Raw genomic sequence first — 16,517 nt, 5'->3', positions numbered from 1 at the left:
AAATTCAAACAATAAAATGTTCTATTGTATATCTTGTTGTTTAGCTTTATGTTTAGGAAAAATAATAATAAAATTTTTCTGAAATATAAAAATGATAATTTAATTTCTCAAAATGTCATAATTTTTCTAAGATCCCTTTGAACTTTTCTGTCATTAATGAATTTATATAAATTATTAAATTATTTTTGTTAAAAATAAATGATTCACAAGTTTTGTTAAAATATTTACAACTTTTCTTCTTATATTTGTAATAATACAATAGCAAATCATAATTTTATATGTTAAATTTCTTATTTGCTATTGTATTGTTATGAATATAAGAAATAAAATTGTAAATATTTAAACAAAACTTATTAATCATTTATTTTTAGTAAGGGCTATGTAGTAATATATATATATATATATTAATGATAGAAAAATTTTTAGGAACCTCAAGAAAATTATGACATTTTGAGAAATTAAATTATTATTTATATATTTTCAAAACATTTTATTGTCATTGTCCCTTGTATTTAATTTCCAATTTATTATCTTATAGGTAGGTATATACGTACGTACACACATACATATAATTCAATCAATAAATACCATGCAACATACCTATCATTTTTACTATAAATTTTATATCTATTATTATTTTAATCATGAACTCCACAGTTATTTTTCATTGTAGCCCCAACATGATTTTTCAATATACAAAATATTTTTTTAAAAAAATATTACCGTTTATCTAATTCTAAATAAGAATAACAATTATACATTTCACACACACACACAGAGACAGAGATATTTAAAAGAAATTTAAAAATATAACTAAAAATCCATTGCTCAGCGGGGATAATGATTGACACGCGTTGCGAGTTTTCACGGCATGGGTGCCAAATGTCGTGAAACTTCCCAATCGTGCCGTTAGATCTCAGAGGTGTCAAATTTCCCACAGTTTATAACCGCCGATGAGTTCCAATCTCAACCGTTGATTCCCCATGATCGCATCGACGGTGTGAAACTTCTATTCAAACGCAGGACGGCGGGGTATCGAAGACGCCAGAAAATCCCCTTGTAGTATTCGCCATAAAAAGGCGAGTAATGAAAATGACGCATGCGTAGACAAATGGATCAGTACAAGCTTTGGCTCCATCGGCAAGGATAGAAAGCCTTTCTTTTTATGACACGTGTACGGTTGATGTTCCTTCTGCTCTCTCTTCTCCATTATAAAAAGGGTTCCCCCCTTCGATCACATACGTCTGATCAGTGTGTGTTGTCATTATATCAGAGTCTGTGGCCTTCATCCTTTTGAGTTTTCTATCGTCTGAAAATGTCTTGCTGTGGCGGAAACTGTGGATGCGGAAGCGGCTGCAAGTGCGGCAGTGGATGTGGCGGGTAAGTTTGCGGTCACCGGTCGTTGATCTGTTTGTTTCCTCAGAAAATTTATGTCGTTATTTTGATCGGCTTTTAAGTCGGGGGAACTTTGATTTCATGAACATTTTTGTTCCTTCTTGTAATCTCTATCTTTCGTTTACCTTTTCGTGTTAGTTTAATTTCTCATAGATCTCACGTCATCACCTACGAATTATATAGAAAAGGTTAGAAACCAGAGAGGATTACGAACCGATGATTGCCGAAAGAAGACAAAAACTCAATACTTTTTCTTACCCCTCAATACATCACGTAGCAACTAGCAACCCAGAGATTCCAAAAATGCCCCCATAACCCTTTTCCCATGCTTTTAACTTCCCGATTCACATATTTCTTTCGCCTTCCTCGGTGGCTTTGAGACAAAGATAGAAATTAGCAGAAAGTGCAGAATTCTTCGGTTGATCTCCATTTTGAAATAATTCAAAGGCTCTTTTTACTTCTCGTTTCACGAAATCATCATCAATTTTTTTCCCCTAGTCCTGTGTAATCTCGACATCTAGGTCCTGTTTAGATGACATTTGTTTTCATACCCTCACCATGCTTTAGACGATTAATTTTTGTGTTTTTGAAATTTTGTCACAGTTGCAAGATGTACCCAGATTTGAGCTACACTGAGCAGACAACCACGGAGACTCTGGTCATGGGAGTCGCACCGGTGAAGACTCACTACGAGGGAGCCGAGGTGGGCGAAGGCGCTGAGAATGGCTGCAAGTGTGGAGACAACTGCACTTGCAACCCCTGCAACTGCAAGTGAGGGGAAAGAAGAAGAAGCTAGAAGCAGAGATGGGTCCTTTAGGCGTAATAACTAATATAGAATAAGCGTATGTTAAGAGGTGTGGTATGGTGATTTGGAGTGGTAGAATAAAGTGGTTATGGCTTGATTAATCACCTCTCTGGCTAACTCTAGTTTTCCTAGGGTTTGCCGTGTGTGATGATCTCAGGTCATGGCTGCTTTGTTTTGTGCTTGGTTGTGTTGTGTAAAATTTTAGCTAATCTGAACTGGAAATCTCTGCGTTTTAATGGAATCATATTATGGTATTTGATGAACGTGTTTGGTGATCTCTCTTTCCTTCTTGCCGCCTTTCCTCATTTCCGTCAGCGACAACTGATAAGGATAGCATTTTTAATTTTTGGCGTGTACGAAGTGCCAGATTTGCTTCCAATAATGCTTGGAATTTGCCGTGTGAGTTCTAGTTGCCTTGAGAACTGTGATCCACGCAGTAAGGTGTTGTCTGGACAGACATGGATTATTTTTTTATGGTTTCCCAGCTTTTACCGCATTTTCAAATATCTAATGTGATATCAGAATAAGATACCTGCATCTTATTAATAACTTACTTTACGAAGTCTAAACTCATTAGTTTTTTCAAAAATATTAATTAGTTTTAAATTTTGTTTCTATTGAAAAAATTAATGAGTTTTAAATTTTGTTTCTATTAAAAGTTGGGCTATTTCAGATATAATACCTGTTAAAACTTGTCTAATAAATTTTATATATATGTGTATATATAAATGTGAATGGATGAGATGTTTTTTGCGGTGGGAGCCAATCCATTAGGGATAAAAGAATGGGAGAATGATAGAGACGTTTTAAGGGATTAATTAATTTAAATGAAGAATTTTAAGTTTGGTTTTCAGTTTCATAACTTTATCATGAATTTATAATTTATATTTTAAATTTTAATAAAAAATAAATTATTCATTTTTTAATTATTTTAAAATTTCTAAAAGGTTGTGAATTAATTAATTTTTAAATTTTAAAAATTTAATTTGAATTAATTATTTTTTTTAAGAGTTATTTGTCATTTTGTCTGCAAGAACTCTTCTTCTTATCAGTCTACCTTATAAAGAGGATTAGAATCAAATCACAGGGAGTATTATTATTGTGAGAAATTAACTTTATGTAATTCTCCTCTTTAGAATTATTTCTTTTTATTTTTCATCATTTCTTTTGAATTATTATTATTTTCTTTGAAATTATTTATTTTGGTTTAAATAGGAGAGTTAATGTTGCGCTGCGATGTAATTTTTTTTTTTTATTTTTACAAAAACATATATTTGGAAAAGGAATTTGATATTACTGACTGTAAATATTGCGAATTTATTGAATGCTGAGAAAATTGAATCAGGTAAACATGTTATTAAATGAAGTAAAAAAATTTTGAGCATAATTAAGGTCAATGTACATTCGAAAATAATTAGCTTATTGTAATTTTCTGATTACGTATTCTGTGATATACATTGTTGAAAACGATGTGCACCTATTTAGTATTCATCAAATAAATACAGATCAAAATCTGATGCATATTACATTTTGAAAATACGTACACATTTCAAAAGTAATCGAGAAAGGACGAAATCCATGATATCAGCTTAGTTGTGGTCGGAAAAGGGGAAAAAAAAACCTTATATCGGGACAAAAAGTAAAAAGGAAAAAGAAAAGACCTTTGTTCTGGGTTTGAGTGGTCATAAAGTGTTTTTTAAAAAAAAAAAAAATTATCCTTCACTCTACTTCTAACTGTTTTTTTTTTTTTTTCAAAGCATGACAGAGAGGATTTAACATAATTGAAGGTTCATCTATTTGTAAGTGCATTTGTAAGTAGAATGGCTTTAAATTGTATTTGATTCTCACTGTTTTTTTATTAAAATATATATTTAATTTTTTAATTTTATACAATATTTTATTTAAGTCCTTAATTTTATAAAGTATCTTTTTAATATCTTAATTTAGTTTTATTCTAATAAATTTTTACATTGACTTTTTAAATATCGACAAACCATTATCAAATATTAACATATGAAGTTTAATTTTTTTAAAATAATAATAATAAATATAAAAATAATTATTTAAATTAATGATATTAAGGATAAAAAAAATTAAAAAGATATTTTATAGAATTAAATGATCAAATATAAATTTTATATAAAGTTAGAGAATTAAAAATATATTTTATCTTTTATAGAACATTTACTATCATTCTTTCTTTTGTGTTTGGGAACATTTCATGTAAAAACAATAAAAATAGCATGAATTGACTAACAAGATAAAAAATCTTAACTACATCCATATGCTGCTTTGTGAGTTTAAGTAAATTTATGACGGGTATAAATTTGAATGAGAAACTTGTAAAAATTTATTACTATTAATAAGTATTTTGTCTACGAAAAAATGTAAAGTATTTTTTAAAATATTGAATTTTTAAAAATATAATATTTTTAGTATTTTAAAATATAATCATTATTTTTTTAAATGTCTCTAATGAACAAATTACTTTATTTTAAAATGAAACACCCTATTAAATAAGAATATATATGAAAAGATAATGTTAATTTAAAAATAAGTAACTACTTTATTAGGGTAAAATTTAATTAAATATGTCTTATATTTTTTAATGTAAAGAGTAACTACTAAATGCATATGATTAAATAATTAAAATATAAAATATGATAATAATTTGATTTAAATATATTTTAAATACAAATAATTGAAATTAAATTTATCTACATTGATAGATTATTATACTCAACATGAATATTTCAAATCAAGGAAACTTATTCTTGATATTTCTTATTTTCTTTTTTTAATATTAGTTTTTTCTTGTTGTATTTTATTTTTTTAAATTGGGTCCTATCACTTTTATGAAATGAGTTCTATACAGTATATAATTAACTCGCTTAACTTGATAAAATATCGATGAGTTTAATGAGCTTGTATTCAATCTAAGTTTATAAGTGAGTGGATATGATTTGTAAGTTAAAAAGTGAAAGAGATAAATTCAGAGAGTTAACTTGCGAGTTCAATCAAATTAATATCTAATTTGAATTTATGAATTAAGTTGGTATAATTGTAAAAGTGATAAATTTGGAGGGTCAACGTGTGTGTTTAACAATAATATGTTAGAATGCAAAGTTTCAGTCTTGAGTAGATGTTTCTTAATTTCTTCAAGCCAGAAACTCGCTACAATACAAGGTTTATGTGAATCAGAAGGTATTTCTTTTTGACAGCATAAAAATTACTCCTCTGTTTTTAAATAATAACCAAATTTTAATTAAATCACATAATTTAAGAATTGGTTAATCCTAATAATATGTCTAACATTGAAAAATTTGTATTAAAATATCCTTGTAATTAATCCTTATTTTTCCAATTTAATGATACTATATTTTTCTAAAAGACAATTAAAAAAAGATATCATACATGTTCTTTTGAAAAATGTTGTTTTGCTTACAAAGAAATAAGAAATTATATGAAAGTTTTGCTTATATTTAAAAATAAAGGGTGCATATAAGATGATGTATTTGGCTGCAATATATTTCATCTATTTTATTTATAAACCACTTTCAACATTTTTATTATAATTAAAGAAAACACTAAATTTTATTAATTCCATCAAAAAATTCTACAAATTTTTAATTTTAATCTTATTAAATATACACACTTTAAAAATAAAATATTTTAATATTTAATAAGGAAAACGTGATAAAAAAATATAATAACTATTGGATGAGTTAGACCAAAATAAATAGTTAAACACCCTCCCCCTCAGAAGCAAATACAATCTCCGTGATGAGTGCTAGATTTGTCGATCTCTCACAGTCCAATCTTTTCAGTGAATCCCCTGAACTAATGGAGACAAGGATTGTTGCTTCGGTCCTTTAACTTCACGTGCAAGAGCCAGCGTGGGCCTCAACTAGCTGGGTATTGTGCATCCATTCTCATCAAAACTTGGACATTCCCAAATACAATGATGAATGATCGTTTCATGAATAATTGGAAACTTTAATTTGGAGGGCATCTATCTCAGAAATTATTGCTCTCTCCCCCTTTTCAGTACAACTGCCACGTGATCGTCTGTGTTGATGACGACCCATGTTATGTAGTACATGCACTTCACTTGCAGCACTAATCTCACTTGCCGGGGATGAGCACCATATTGACCATAAACTAAAGATCAAAGTCTAATTAATATTAAAAAAGATAATATTTTAAAGACTGGTGTAATAACCACACTTATTTTCTCTTGATTCAATTGAACCAAATATTTCCGTTCAATCAAATTAGTCTTGGACTAGTTAGACTTATCTCCCTTATAATTTTTTTTTTTATAACATAAACTCACCAAGGTCACTCAAAGAATGCTTATGGATATATTTGATCCCATGACCTTGCATAATATTGTACGCAAGGCCATGATGACCCAATTGACCCCAACTCTTTCTTTTATATATATATATATAATTATTGTATTCATGTACAATGCCCCTTTTTCACCGATAATAATGTTACATGGTGTACTGCATTTGCTGTACTTTTTTGCGTGCATAAAACATTTGTTGTACTGATCACTTGCTTCACAATCAAGTGACTTTCTAAAACCCAATGAAATTAGTGATAGCATAAATGATAATTATATTAGGTAAGAATGGGACCAGGGTTTAGCTTTTATAATTTTTACATGTCAAGTTTCAAGTGGAGTATTTTTTCCCCCCCTAAATAAAGCTTTTTACATTTTTCTCCTTAACCTATCTAACGCTCTCCACAGGTAAGGAAATCCCACCATATGAAACAGCACAAGACATTATTGAACCTGCACCCAACCTAAATCAAATGATTTTCTGTGTTTGGTTTCACATTTAAAACTATATTCAAATCATGATTTTCTTAAAAGCAAATAGTTTCCAACATAAAACCAAATACACTTCAAGAATAGTGCATTTCTTTTTTATTACTCTGGTGTGTGTACCCCTTGCCATAATTTCCTTGCATGAATGGAAACAACACTAGAATATGAAAGACAAAGCGTCTAGAATTTATCCTAACATATAACAATCACAAAAGTAAAAGTACATAATAAGACAACTTAACGAAGCAGCAAGGCTGAAGTAAAGCAAAAACATGTTGGGAAATGATTGAACCGAAATGTTCTATTGTTGTAATTATGTCACATGATGCATAAATGAATATGATTGGGCCGGCAATGAAGAGCACGTGCTGCGGCAAAGGGAGCATGCTTATTGTAAGGCCGTTTCATATGCACGTGGAAATGAGTGGTGCCATGTTTGTTGCAACATATTAAGAGAAGATAATGAACTGAAAGGATGTGGATGATTTGAGTGACCTTTCTCTCATAGTTCCATTATTCGGAAATGGCCTCTACGTCTGGATCTGCATTTTTTTCCCCTTTCCTCTTCCTTTATGTTGCTGTGTCTTATGATATTCGAAAATAGTTTTGCTGATGCAGTTGTTGAATCTCATTTGATATGCTTGCTAGCTATTTCAATGGTATTGAGTTATCTTGATAGATGGCCATGTCAGATTAAGGTTCTTAGCCATTAGATATATCTCATGGCTTTAGCTTCTATTGTTGAGTTGTTATGGGATTTAATGTTTTTCTTCTCTTTGGCACCCAGTGTTTGGTTTTGGGTTTCAGCCCAATCGTGTTTGAATGCAAATGATTTTAGAATTTAAAATTAGAAAAGCAGGCAACCTCACCTTAATAGTTGCCCGTTGACAGGTTGAAAGGACTGAGTTTGAAAAAGTCATCTCTATTTTGAGGCACTGATTTGTAGAACTTGGGCATAGAGTTCACAGCGGGGTGTTTAGAGTGCTCGAAAACTCGAACCGCCCGACCCAGCTCGACCAAAAAATGCCCAACTCAATAGAAGAAAAAGATGCCTGAAGTTTTTCGGGCATGGTCAGGCTAGGTTTAATCATCAGGCAAGGTTCGGGTTAGGGCTAAGGTACTGGACAATCATGCCCGACCCAACCTGAGGTAATAAAATACAAAAAAAAAAAAAAAAAAGATGAGAGCATGCAGTGCTATTTTGGGAGATGCGGCGGGGCTAATTTTTTTTTCCTACTCATTTATCTATTAGCCATTTCACTGTCCCCACCCCCCTCATTTGTGCCTTAGTTTATGAATGATTGTATTATGGCTATATAGTTTTAGCTTTTAGGTCTAATTTTTGTTATATATTTTTTGCTTCCAAGTCTGATTTTTCCTTCATGTTGTTTGTATTTAGGTCTGATTTGTAGTTATAATTTTTCCTTCACTTGATTTTTTTTCCCTTCCAAAATCTAATTTTACAGTATTTTTTGCTTCCAGGATCATATTTTCGTTGGCTTTTTAAGATCATTGTTTGCTTTTTTATTTAAATTTTTTGCTTCTCCTCCAGGTTCAGTTGCAAGTATACGTATAGCTTAAATGGGTCCATTTTCCTTCCATTTATATGATTTTAGTCTCATAGTTTTAGGCTCAAAGCACCGAACTTCTTTAAAAAAAAAAAAATTAGAGGATGGATTAGCCTGGCTTTGCCCTAGTGCCTAACCCTACCCGCTCGACCCTAGAAATCTCGAGCAATCTTCAGGCATGATCAGGCATCGGGCTAACAAACATAGCCCATCCACATTTAGGGTCAGGCTTTGGGTTTCATTGTTAGCCTGGTCCGACTTGCCCATGAACACCCTTAGTTCACAGGCTTAAAGTTGACTCTACAAGCTTCAAGTCCTTTTAATTTTTTTAAATTAAATATATGAAAATAAAATAAATTAAATAAAAAATATTAAATATCAACTCATAAAACACAAAATCCAACCAAATAAATCTAAGTAAGTTAAACAAGTCTTCTCTAAATATATTAAGAAAACAATAACACCATAATATTAGAAGCATCATCGTGATGATCATCATCACTATCATCTTTAATATCAACGGTATTTGGTTGCATTTCACTTTGAGTTAGCTTTTTAGTGAGAAAAATATCAAGATTTTATGTTTTTTATTTAGGGTAGGATTTTATTTTTTATTTTTTAAATATTTTCTTTCATATTTGAATCTTCTCCATCTTAATTTATTCAATATTAATACATTTTTATATTAAAAATATAAACTAATTTAAACAGGCTAGTCCTCAAATGTAAGCCATTTATATGAGAGGGTCAAGCTATTTATTTTTTAGTGTTTAAGCTTGATTAAGTATTGGCTAGAGGTGAAAATTAAGAAAGACTCGACTCTTAAGGGCTCAGGCCCTAAAATCCAATTACGCAAAATTTAATCCAATTTGAGGCCTAACCAATATTTAAAGGGCTCAGAGCCAGGCCCTTAAACCCTCTTTTCCAAAAAAAGTATCTAACATTTTAATTTAAATAAATTATTTTAAAATCCAACATAAAACATATTAAAGTCTCACATAAAATTTGGCAAAGATTTAAAATTTTAAATTTAAAATGAAGATTAAAATCTTCAACAATATAAATCTAAATTTTCTTCATCATCATTTAAAAATAAAATATTAGATACCTTAGATGTAGGTCTATTTGTTGAAATCACCTATAATAAATATTAATTAAATTGTATCATGGTCAATTGTGTGTAAGAGAGAGAGAACTAGGCTTATAAAGGCTTGAAAGGTTACCCTAACTCGAGCCCTTTTTCACAGGGCTTATTAGAATCAAATCCTCAAACTCAATTATTTTAAAAAAAATTAATTTTTAAAGCTTGAATTCTTATTTAAATAGGATCTTCAGGCCTAACCCTAACTTTAGTATTGGCCGACCTAAAATGTAAGTTTGGCTATTCACTTAATTGGGCTTAAATTGGCTGGCCCAATGGGCATTGCTTGTTTTCTTGCCTATAGTAGTATTTTTTTCTTTTTACCATATTCTAGTATTCAGTTCAATTTGATTGTTTTTAAAATTTGGATTCATATAGTTTGGTTCGGTCTATGGATAGAAAATCTTAAATATTTTTTTAATATGGTCCAGTTTGATATTTTAAAAATTCTTTTTGAAAAAATTACATTATAATATAAGAGTTTATTTGAGAAATTTTTAAATAAATTGGGTGCACTGTCTTATTTGTGGTCAGCCTTCAACTTATAGTTGGTGTCGCCTTCAACTACACACGTCACTTGCTCGGTTGGACAATTGTCATCTCTTCTTCCTTGAATCATGGGCTTCCTCTTATTAAAACTAAATTTCACGCAATTTTCTTCCTAATCCTATATAATTCCCAGGATGTTGTCACTAATTTAGACTTGGATTTTTTTTTTTGAATTATTTGTATTCTTCAAGAATTGAGATATGTGATGAGGTTGGGATTATTAATGGTTGTTATAATATTGGATGAGGGATAATCGTTATTATAGAGATAAGGAGTAAATCTAAAGAGGTTGAGATATGAGACTGTAAGGGGGTAAATGATTGTGAGAACGATCAGCCATCAATGCAGAGGAGAGGGTTGATGAAAAAAGATTAAAATAATCCATTCAAATTGAATTTTAGTTATTTTCCAAAAAAAATAAATAAAATAAATGCCAAGTGAGTGCTAGTTCAGATTAAAATCTTGTGGGGTGTTATGTTTTGGTAAGTCAAACTATAAATAAAGTAGTATACCCACTTTATTTAAGAATTTTTTGAGTTTATTTTTATTATAAGAACCACCATAAAATTAGATTGAATGGACAAAATATGTTCAATGTACTACCTTTATATCTTGTTAAAAAAAATGGCAAAAGTATCTCATTAATGCCTTAACTTTGTATAATGTTTCACTTTAATTTTTTAATTTTATAAAATATTTTTTTAATTTTTTAACTCTAACATTATTAGTTTTATTAATAAAATATTTTTAAATATCAATACATTAAATATAATTTTTAAAAATAATAATAATTGATACAAAAAAATTATTTAAAATTAAAAATATTAAGACTAGACGATTGAAAAGAAAATCCAACACGCATTTTAGCTAAAAAAAAATCTAATATCTCATTTTACAAAAATCTAATCCCACTTTTTTATCTAGGAATGCTTACTTCAATTGGTTAAAAAAGTTAAATAAATTTATTTTAAAACTTGAGATATAAATCTTGAAATGAGTAACCATGTTAAATGAAAATATCAATCTTTTTACCTTCTTCCTCTCATAGCGGGCGTTGACGATGCAATGAAAAAAAAAAAAAATCCACCTTCCTCTTTTCTCTGCTGTCTCTCAGCCTTGTTTGGTTCGCTTGAAATTAGAGTTAAAAAATGAAACAGGAAATGGAAAAGTCCATTGTCCTGTTTGGTTGGGATAAAATATGGTTTTTGACTTTTAAAAGATAAATTTTGAACAAAATTCTAGAAAATGGGTTCCATCATCTATGACCGACGAAGTGGAAATTTTTCATGGAAATTTTTCATTTCCTTGAAAACTTCTTCTCATCCGTGTTTCGTCCTCGTTGGGAAAATCACCACTTTTCTACTTATCATTGAGCGGCAACTATAGCTAGAGTCATTAATTAAAATCAAGTTAATCAAGCCGATTCTTTTAATATTAAAAAAATAAAATTAGGCCACTTTTTTAAGGGTAAAATAATAAATTAGGTTTTTAAACTTAAAAATAAAAAGATTAATCTTTTAGGGTTAGGGTCAGCCCTTTTACATTCTTTTATATATATATATATATATATATTCAAATTTAATATAAAAATAAACACTATGAAGTAAAAGGATTAGAAAATGAAAAACTCTAGCTTGCCTCCCTCATAGACATTTGATTTCTGTCATTCACGCTCCTTACATGGTTTTGAATTGGAAGATAACTTACTGGTATTGGTTTACTTTAAATATTTCTGCATATTTTAAATATATTGAAATTATGTTTTTGGTTTATTATTTGTTGTAGATAATTATGAAGAAGAAGGAAGATATGAAAAGCTTAATATTTTTACCACTAGTGAGGCTCTACTAGAAGAAGGATTAAATTTTATTAATGTTGATGACAATAAACATTATTAAAATTTAGCTAATGATGTTAGTAAGTTTAATTATTATCAGTGTTAATTTTGTGATATTGCTACTTTTGACTAGAGTTAAATTTATTATTGTGTGTACTATCTTAATTTATTTTTTAGACTTGATGTTATGTATAATAACTTTTTAAAATTTTTAAATTTAAAAAAATTATATAGGACTGCAGCCTTAAGGGTTAGCTTTTTAGCTCTGAGAGCTAGGGTCAGCTGGTCAAAAAAGGACTTTAAGGTCTAATCAAACTAAACAGGATTAGCTTGTTTAGGCTCTGACCTTTTAAACATTGGCCCTTTAAAATCGGGTTGGGCCGACCTTATTTGATATCTCTAATAGAACTAATTATAAACCTGGTCATCCATTTAAACTTATAAAAATAAGAGTTTGGACTTGCAAAATTAATTGACTTTGATAAACCTTTAAAAAAAGGGCTAGAGCCTAGAGTCCTGGCGACTTGTTTTCTTTTTTTCCTTTACATATCAAAACGCACTGTGTATAAGAAAAGAGACCGAGCATCATTTTTTTTTGGCCAAAGAAAACTAGCTCCACAAGGCTCTGCAGACTGTCATTCATTCCTCTTCTCCACGCTCTTGGACTTAGTCTAGGCCAACTATTATTCTTCTTCATCTCAATAGCTCAACCTTTCCTCCCTTTTAGATCTCAATCTTTCGATCTTGACAGAAGACTCATGGTGGTCTTGCCCATTGTCTCCTCAGATTATTGCCCTCTCTTCCCTCACTATGCTCACTTGTCGGCCAGCTCCATCTAGACAGTGGATTGCTATGTGCTCTCGATGGACTTGCCGCCACAAGTTGCTTCAAGTGCTCGCTATTGTTCCTCATGGTATGTTTTGTTCCCTGTCTCTTTAATGTTAAGCAAGGTGCAGAAAATGGATTGTGATAGAGATAAGATTGTTGTAAAAAATAGTTGTCAATATTAAAAAAAGAAACTTTCACAAGACTTTCACAACTTCTGTTTAAAATAGGGCACTCTCATAGAATACGATTAAATGCAGTGGCATAAAATGGCTGAAAATTATTGTAGGGCTGCAAGAATGACATCAGTGGATTGCAATTCATAATAATTCCATTTTGTTTTTAATAAAAATATATTTTTTGGTGGTGGTTAAACATGGCATAGTTTTCAGAAGTAGATAGAAGATGATAAAGGATTCATCAACACCCAAAGCAATTGGGTGATTGAATTGTGTGTCTGAATCACCAAATGTTAATTGAGATTTACAAAATGGGTAGAGACCAAATTTCTTGTGTTAGCTTACTCTGTTGAAAGCATTTAGAACAAGGATTCATGGAGCAATTAATACATTATCTTATAAAGGGATTCATGTATGTTTTTTTTTCTGCTTTATTAAACATTTGCATGTCACTTGTAAAATCAGTCTCTATAAAAATAATATAACTTGCCTTTCCTTCATCGGGTCAAGCTGCCAAACCAGCTTAAGCACGTGTTGATGTTTATGAGCTAATCATATACATGAATTTATGTTTCAGTCATGAGTCTGATTGATTTCTGAAACTTTCTTTAATCTAGTTATACCTAATAAGTTGTTTAGGATGTGAATATGTGCAGATTTTGCAATGAAAATAACATTTTATTTATATTTGAAATGAAATGATTTGTGCAGGTTTGATATTTTTCACTTTAAAATCGGGTTCAAATATTTATTTATAAATAACGATGAGGAGGAGGATTTAAATTTGAATGATGAATATTCTAATTATATAGTCTTCTAGAGTGTGATGTTTAATTTCTTGAATGTTATGGGAATCTTGATTTGTTTTTATTTTAAATTTTAAAATATTTTAATTAATTTATATATTTAATTTTATTTTAAATTTTTTAAATAGAACTATTGGCCTGACTCTGAATTCTTTGAATAAGGGCTAGGTCTTAAAAAATGGGTAAAAAATAGAAACAGGGCCAAGCCTTAAAAAATAAGTAAAAAAATAAGAAATTGGTCTTATGGTTAGGCCCTCACTTGTATCTCAATTCTAGCGACAACCACTTTTTTCATCCAGCCACAACTACCTCTTGTCGAGTTGTCTACCATCGACTCACTTTCAACCTAGCATTTTCATGCTTGAATGGTTAGATCATTGCCAATAAAAAAAAATTGGGAGAATGACATTCAAGACCTTCAAAAGAGATTATTATAATAAAGGCTTATCAATTTTTGCATTAAATATTGTATTGTGAAAATACAGATATGTTGTAAAAAACTGAATCTTAACTTATAATTTTGGTTGAGGTTTTTAAAAATAATTTTATAATTAAGGTTCAGTTTTTCACAACAACGTGTCCGTGTTTTTATATCCAATATTTAATACAAACCTATTGTATTTACTTTTTTTTTTGGGCCTTCAATGTCATTTTCCCCAAAAAATTTGATTCAACAATTTAGTTTTAGCCATTAAGCCAATGGACCCGCTTTAAATCGGGTTTTTAAGACCTGGAAAAAATTGAAACCTAATGGGTTTTGTTGGTACATGGGTCTTTTAGATGGGGCAAAATTGACATTTTGAGAGTTGTAAACCCTGCAATTGTGAATCTGATAGTAATCGTGCAGCTGAGCTCCATCTTCTTCTTCTCACTTCTCAATCTCCACAGCTGCCGGAACGGATTCGGATGGCGTCAATCGCCCATGGCCGTTCATTCCACCCTCTTCATTCTTAGTCTTCTTCGTCGCTTGCCCTCATCTTGCCCTGTGAGATTTCTATATCTTTCACTCTCCATTTATCTCTCTCCAAATTAACCCAATCTCCATAGTCCGTTTTATGTGTCTGTCTTTCTCGTGACAGACTTTGAGATCTTTAATCAACGGCCACATCATTTTATTTTTGGTTGATTTCTGACACCTCTCTGTAGTCTGTAGTTCCTTTCTGTTTCTCTGCTGGTCTTGGATTGCCCCGTTAGTTGGTAGGTGTTGCGGAGGTAGATTGGTTATTCATATTTTTGGAATTTGGTTGTATTCGCTTGTATTCTATTATACTCTCTTATCAGTTGCTTTTGGCTGTTGGTTATGTTTTTTGACTCATGATATTTAGGTGAAAGCGTAACTGGAAGAAGAAGAGTTATTGGTTAGATGAAACGAATTTGAAAATGCAGATTTGTCCCTTCACCTTTGAAAAGTCTTACTTCAACGGATCAAGTACTTGTTTGGGTTGCTGGATTTTCAAATTACTGGAAAATCAAAACAACGCTTGAATACCCATTAAGTCTAGCATCAGTTCTGATTGATGGTTGTGCTTGTGTTTCTTTCTGTCTCTTTTAAATGCCCTTTTTTTTTTTTTTTACGGTGCAAATGTGGATGCTTTCGAGCCTAACCATGCTTGGATTATGAAGATCCACCAATTTTGGACCATGATGAAATTATTACTTATAAGTTATAATATTATGGATTTTGTATTGATTTATTACTTGTATTGACAATTTTGCATATTGTGGTGGTGATCGTGCTGGCAGCTAGAACATGTGAATTGGTGGTGCTTGTTGTATGAGTAACTTGATATATTGTGATTTTTTTTGTCAAAATATTTATTTCTTATATATATATATAGAGATAATACATATAAATATTATTTTTTATAATTATTAGGTTATCGATTCAATTGCCGGTCCAACCAGTTTGAATATGAGACCTGTGGCCCACTGACATTTCTTGTTCATTATTTGGTATGGGTTTTAAAACATTGGTTCACCCCATAGAACCCCAAACTCTGAGTGGTTCACACCGTCCTCCAAATCTTCTTCCGTTGAACCACTTCTGCCATCGGTTTCTCCTCATCCTTTGTTGTTCCCTCACTCCATCACAGTTGCCTACTTGATAATTATTTAGAATTGCAGCAATTAATCTATGGATGGTGAGGTGTGGGGATGTTCTAGAAAGAGAGGACAGCAATGATGAAGTTGTTTTGCAAGACTCTAGCGACGAAGAAGAACATCACTTTTTGGCTGGTTCCATGGCCAAGTTGCAGTTTCGGTAAAGGATTTTGGTGGAAAGCAATTAGTTTCTCTGGGCGTATATATATATATATATATTCGTAACACAATTAATCAAGTATGGTTTTATTTTTCTTGTGTTTTGTTTTTCAGGTCTGTTAAATCCAAGGCTACTGGAACGATGAAATGGGAAATGGCAGAAGTTATTGAAAAGAAAGGCAAACTGTGGGTAACAACTGGAATAATTCGTGAGGGCAGGACATATTGTTCAACTGAGGAGACTTTGTAGTGGTGTGCCAATCTTTTCTTCATTGCCGCCGCTGTTTGTGAACTAGAAAGGGACAACTATCTG

At 30.8% G+C, this 16,517-nt stretch overlaps 1 protein-coding gene and 1 long non-coding RNA gene across 2 annotated transcripts; both read left to right on the top strand.

Annotated features, from left to right (window-relative positions):
* Window positions 1-1,221: 1,221 nt before the first annotated feature.
* LOC129296222 (metallothionein-like protein 2) lies at window positions 1,222-2,463 on the top strand. The gene is made up of 2 exons (XM_054934813.1): window positions 1,222-1,380; window positions 1,999-2,463. The coding sequence occupies exons 1-2, from the start codon at window positions 1,316-1,318 to the stop codon at window positions 2,168-2,170; spliced, it is 237 nt and encodes a 78-aa protein (XP_054790788.1). The 5' UTR covers window positions 1,222-1,315; the 3' UTR covers window positions 2,171-2,463.
* Window positions 2,464-12,763: 10,300 nt separating this feature from the next.
* Window positions 12,764-16,358, top strand: LOC129296216 (uncharacterized). The gene is made up of 3 exons (XR_008589731.1): window positions 12,764-13,048; window positions 15,822-16,205; window positions 16,319-16,358. It is a non-coding gene; the product is annotated as an uncharacterized LOC129296216 (long non-coding RNA).
* Window positions 16,359-16,517: the final 159 nt, after the last annotated feature.

Source organism: Prosopis cineraria, unplaced genomic scaffold (genome assembly GCF_029017545.1).
Source record: "Prosopis cineraria cultivar Desert tree isolate PC_DT_omini unplaced genomic scaffold, ASM2901754v1 PC284, whole genome shotgun sequence".
Classification (NCBI taxonomy): Eukaryota; Viridiplantae; Streptophyta; class Magnoliopsida; order Fabales; family Fabaceae; genus Prosopis; species Prosopis cineraria.
The sequence above is the reverse complement of the archived record's forward strand: the minus strand, read 5'-3'. Positions and strand labels throughout refer to the sequence as shown.

Excerpts from the sequence above, each read along its gene's own strand:
- LOC129296222 (XM_054934813.1), top strand. The coding sequence starts at position 1,316 with ATGTCTTGCTGTGGCGGAAACTGTGGATGCGGAAGCGGCTGCAAGTGC. Across the intron at positions 1,381-1,998 it reads TGCGGCAGTGGATGTGGCGG|TTGCAAGATGTACCCAGATT; the intron begins GTAAGTTTGCGG and ends ATTTTGTCACAG.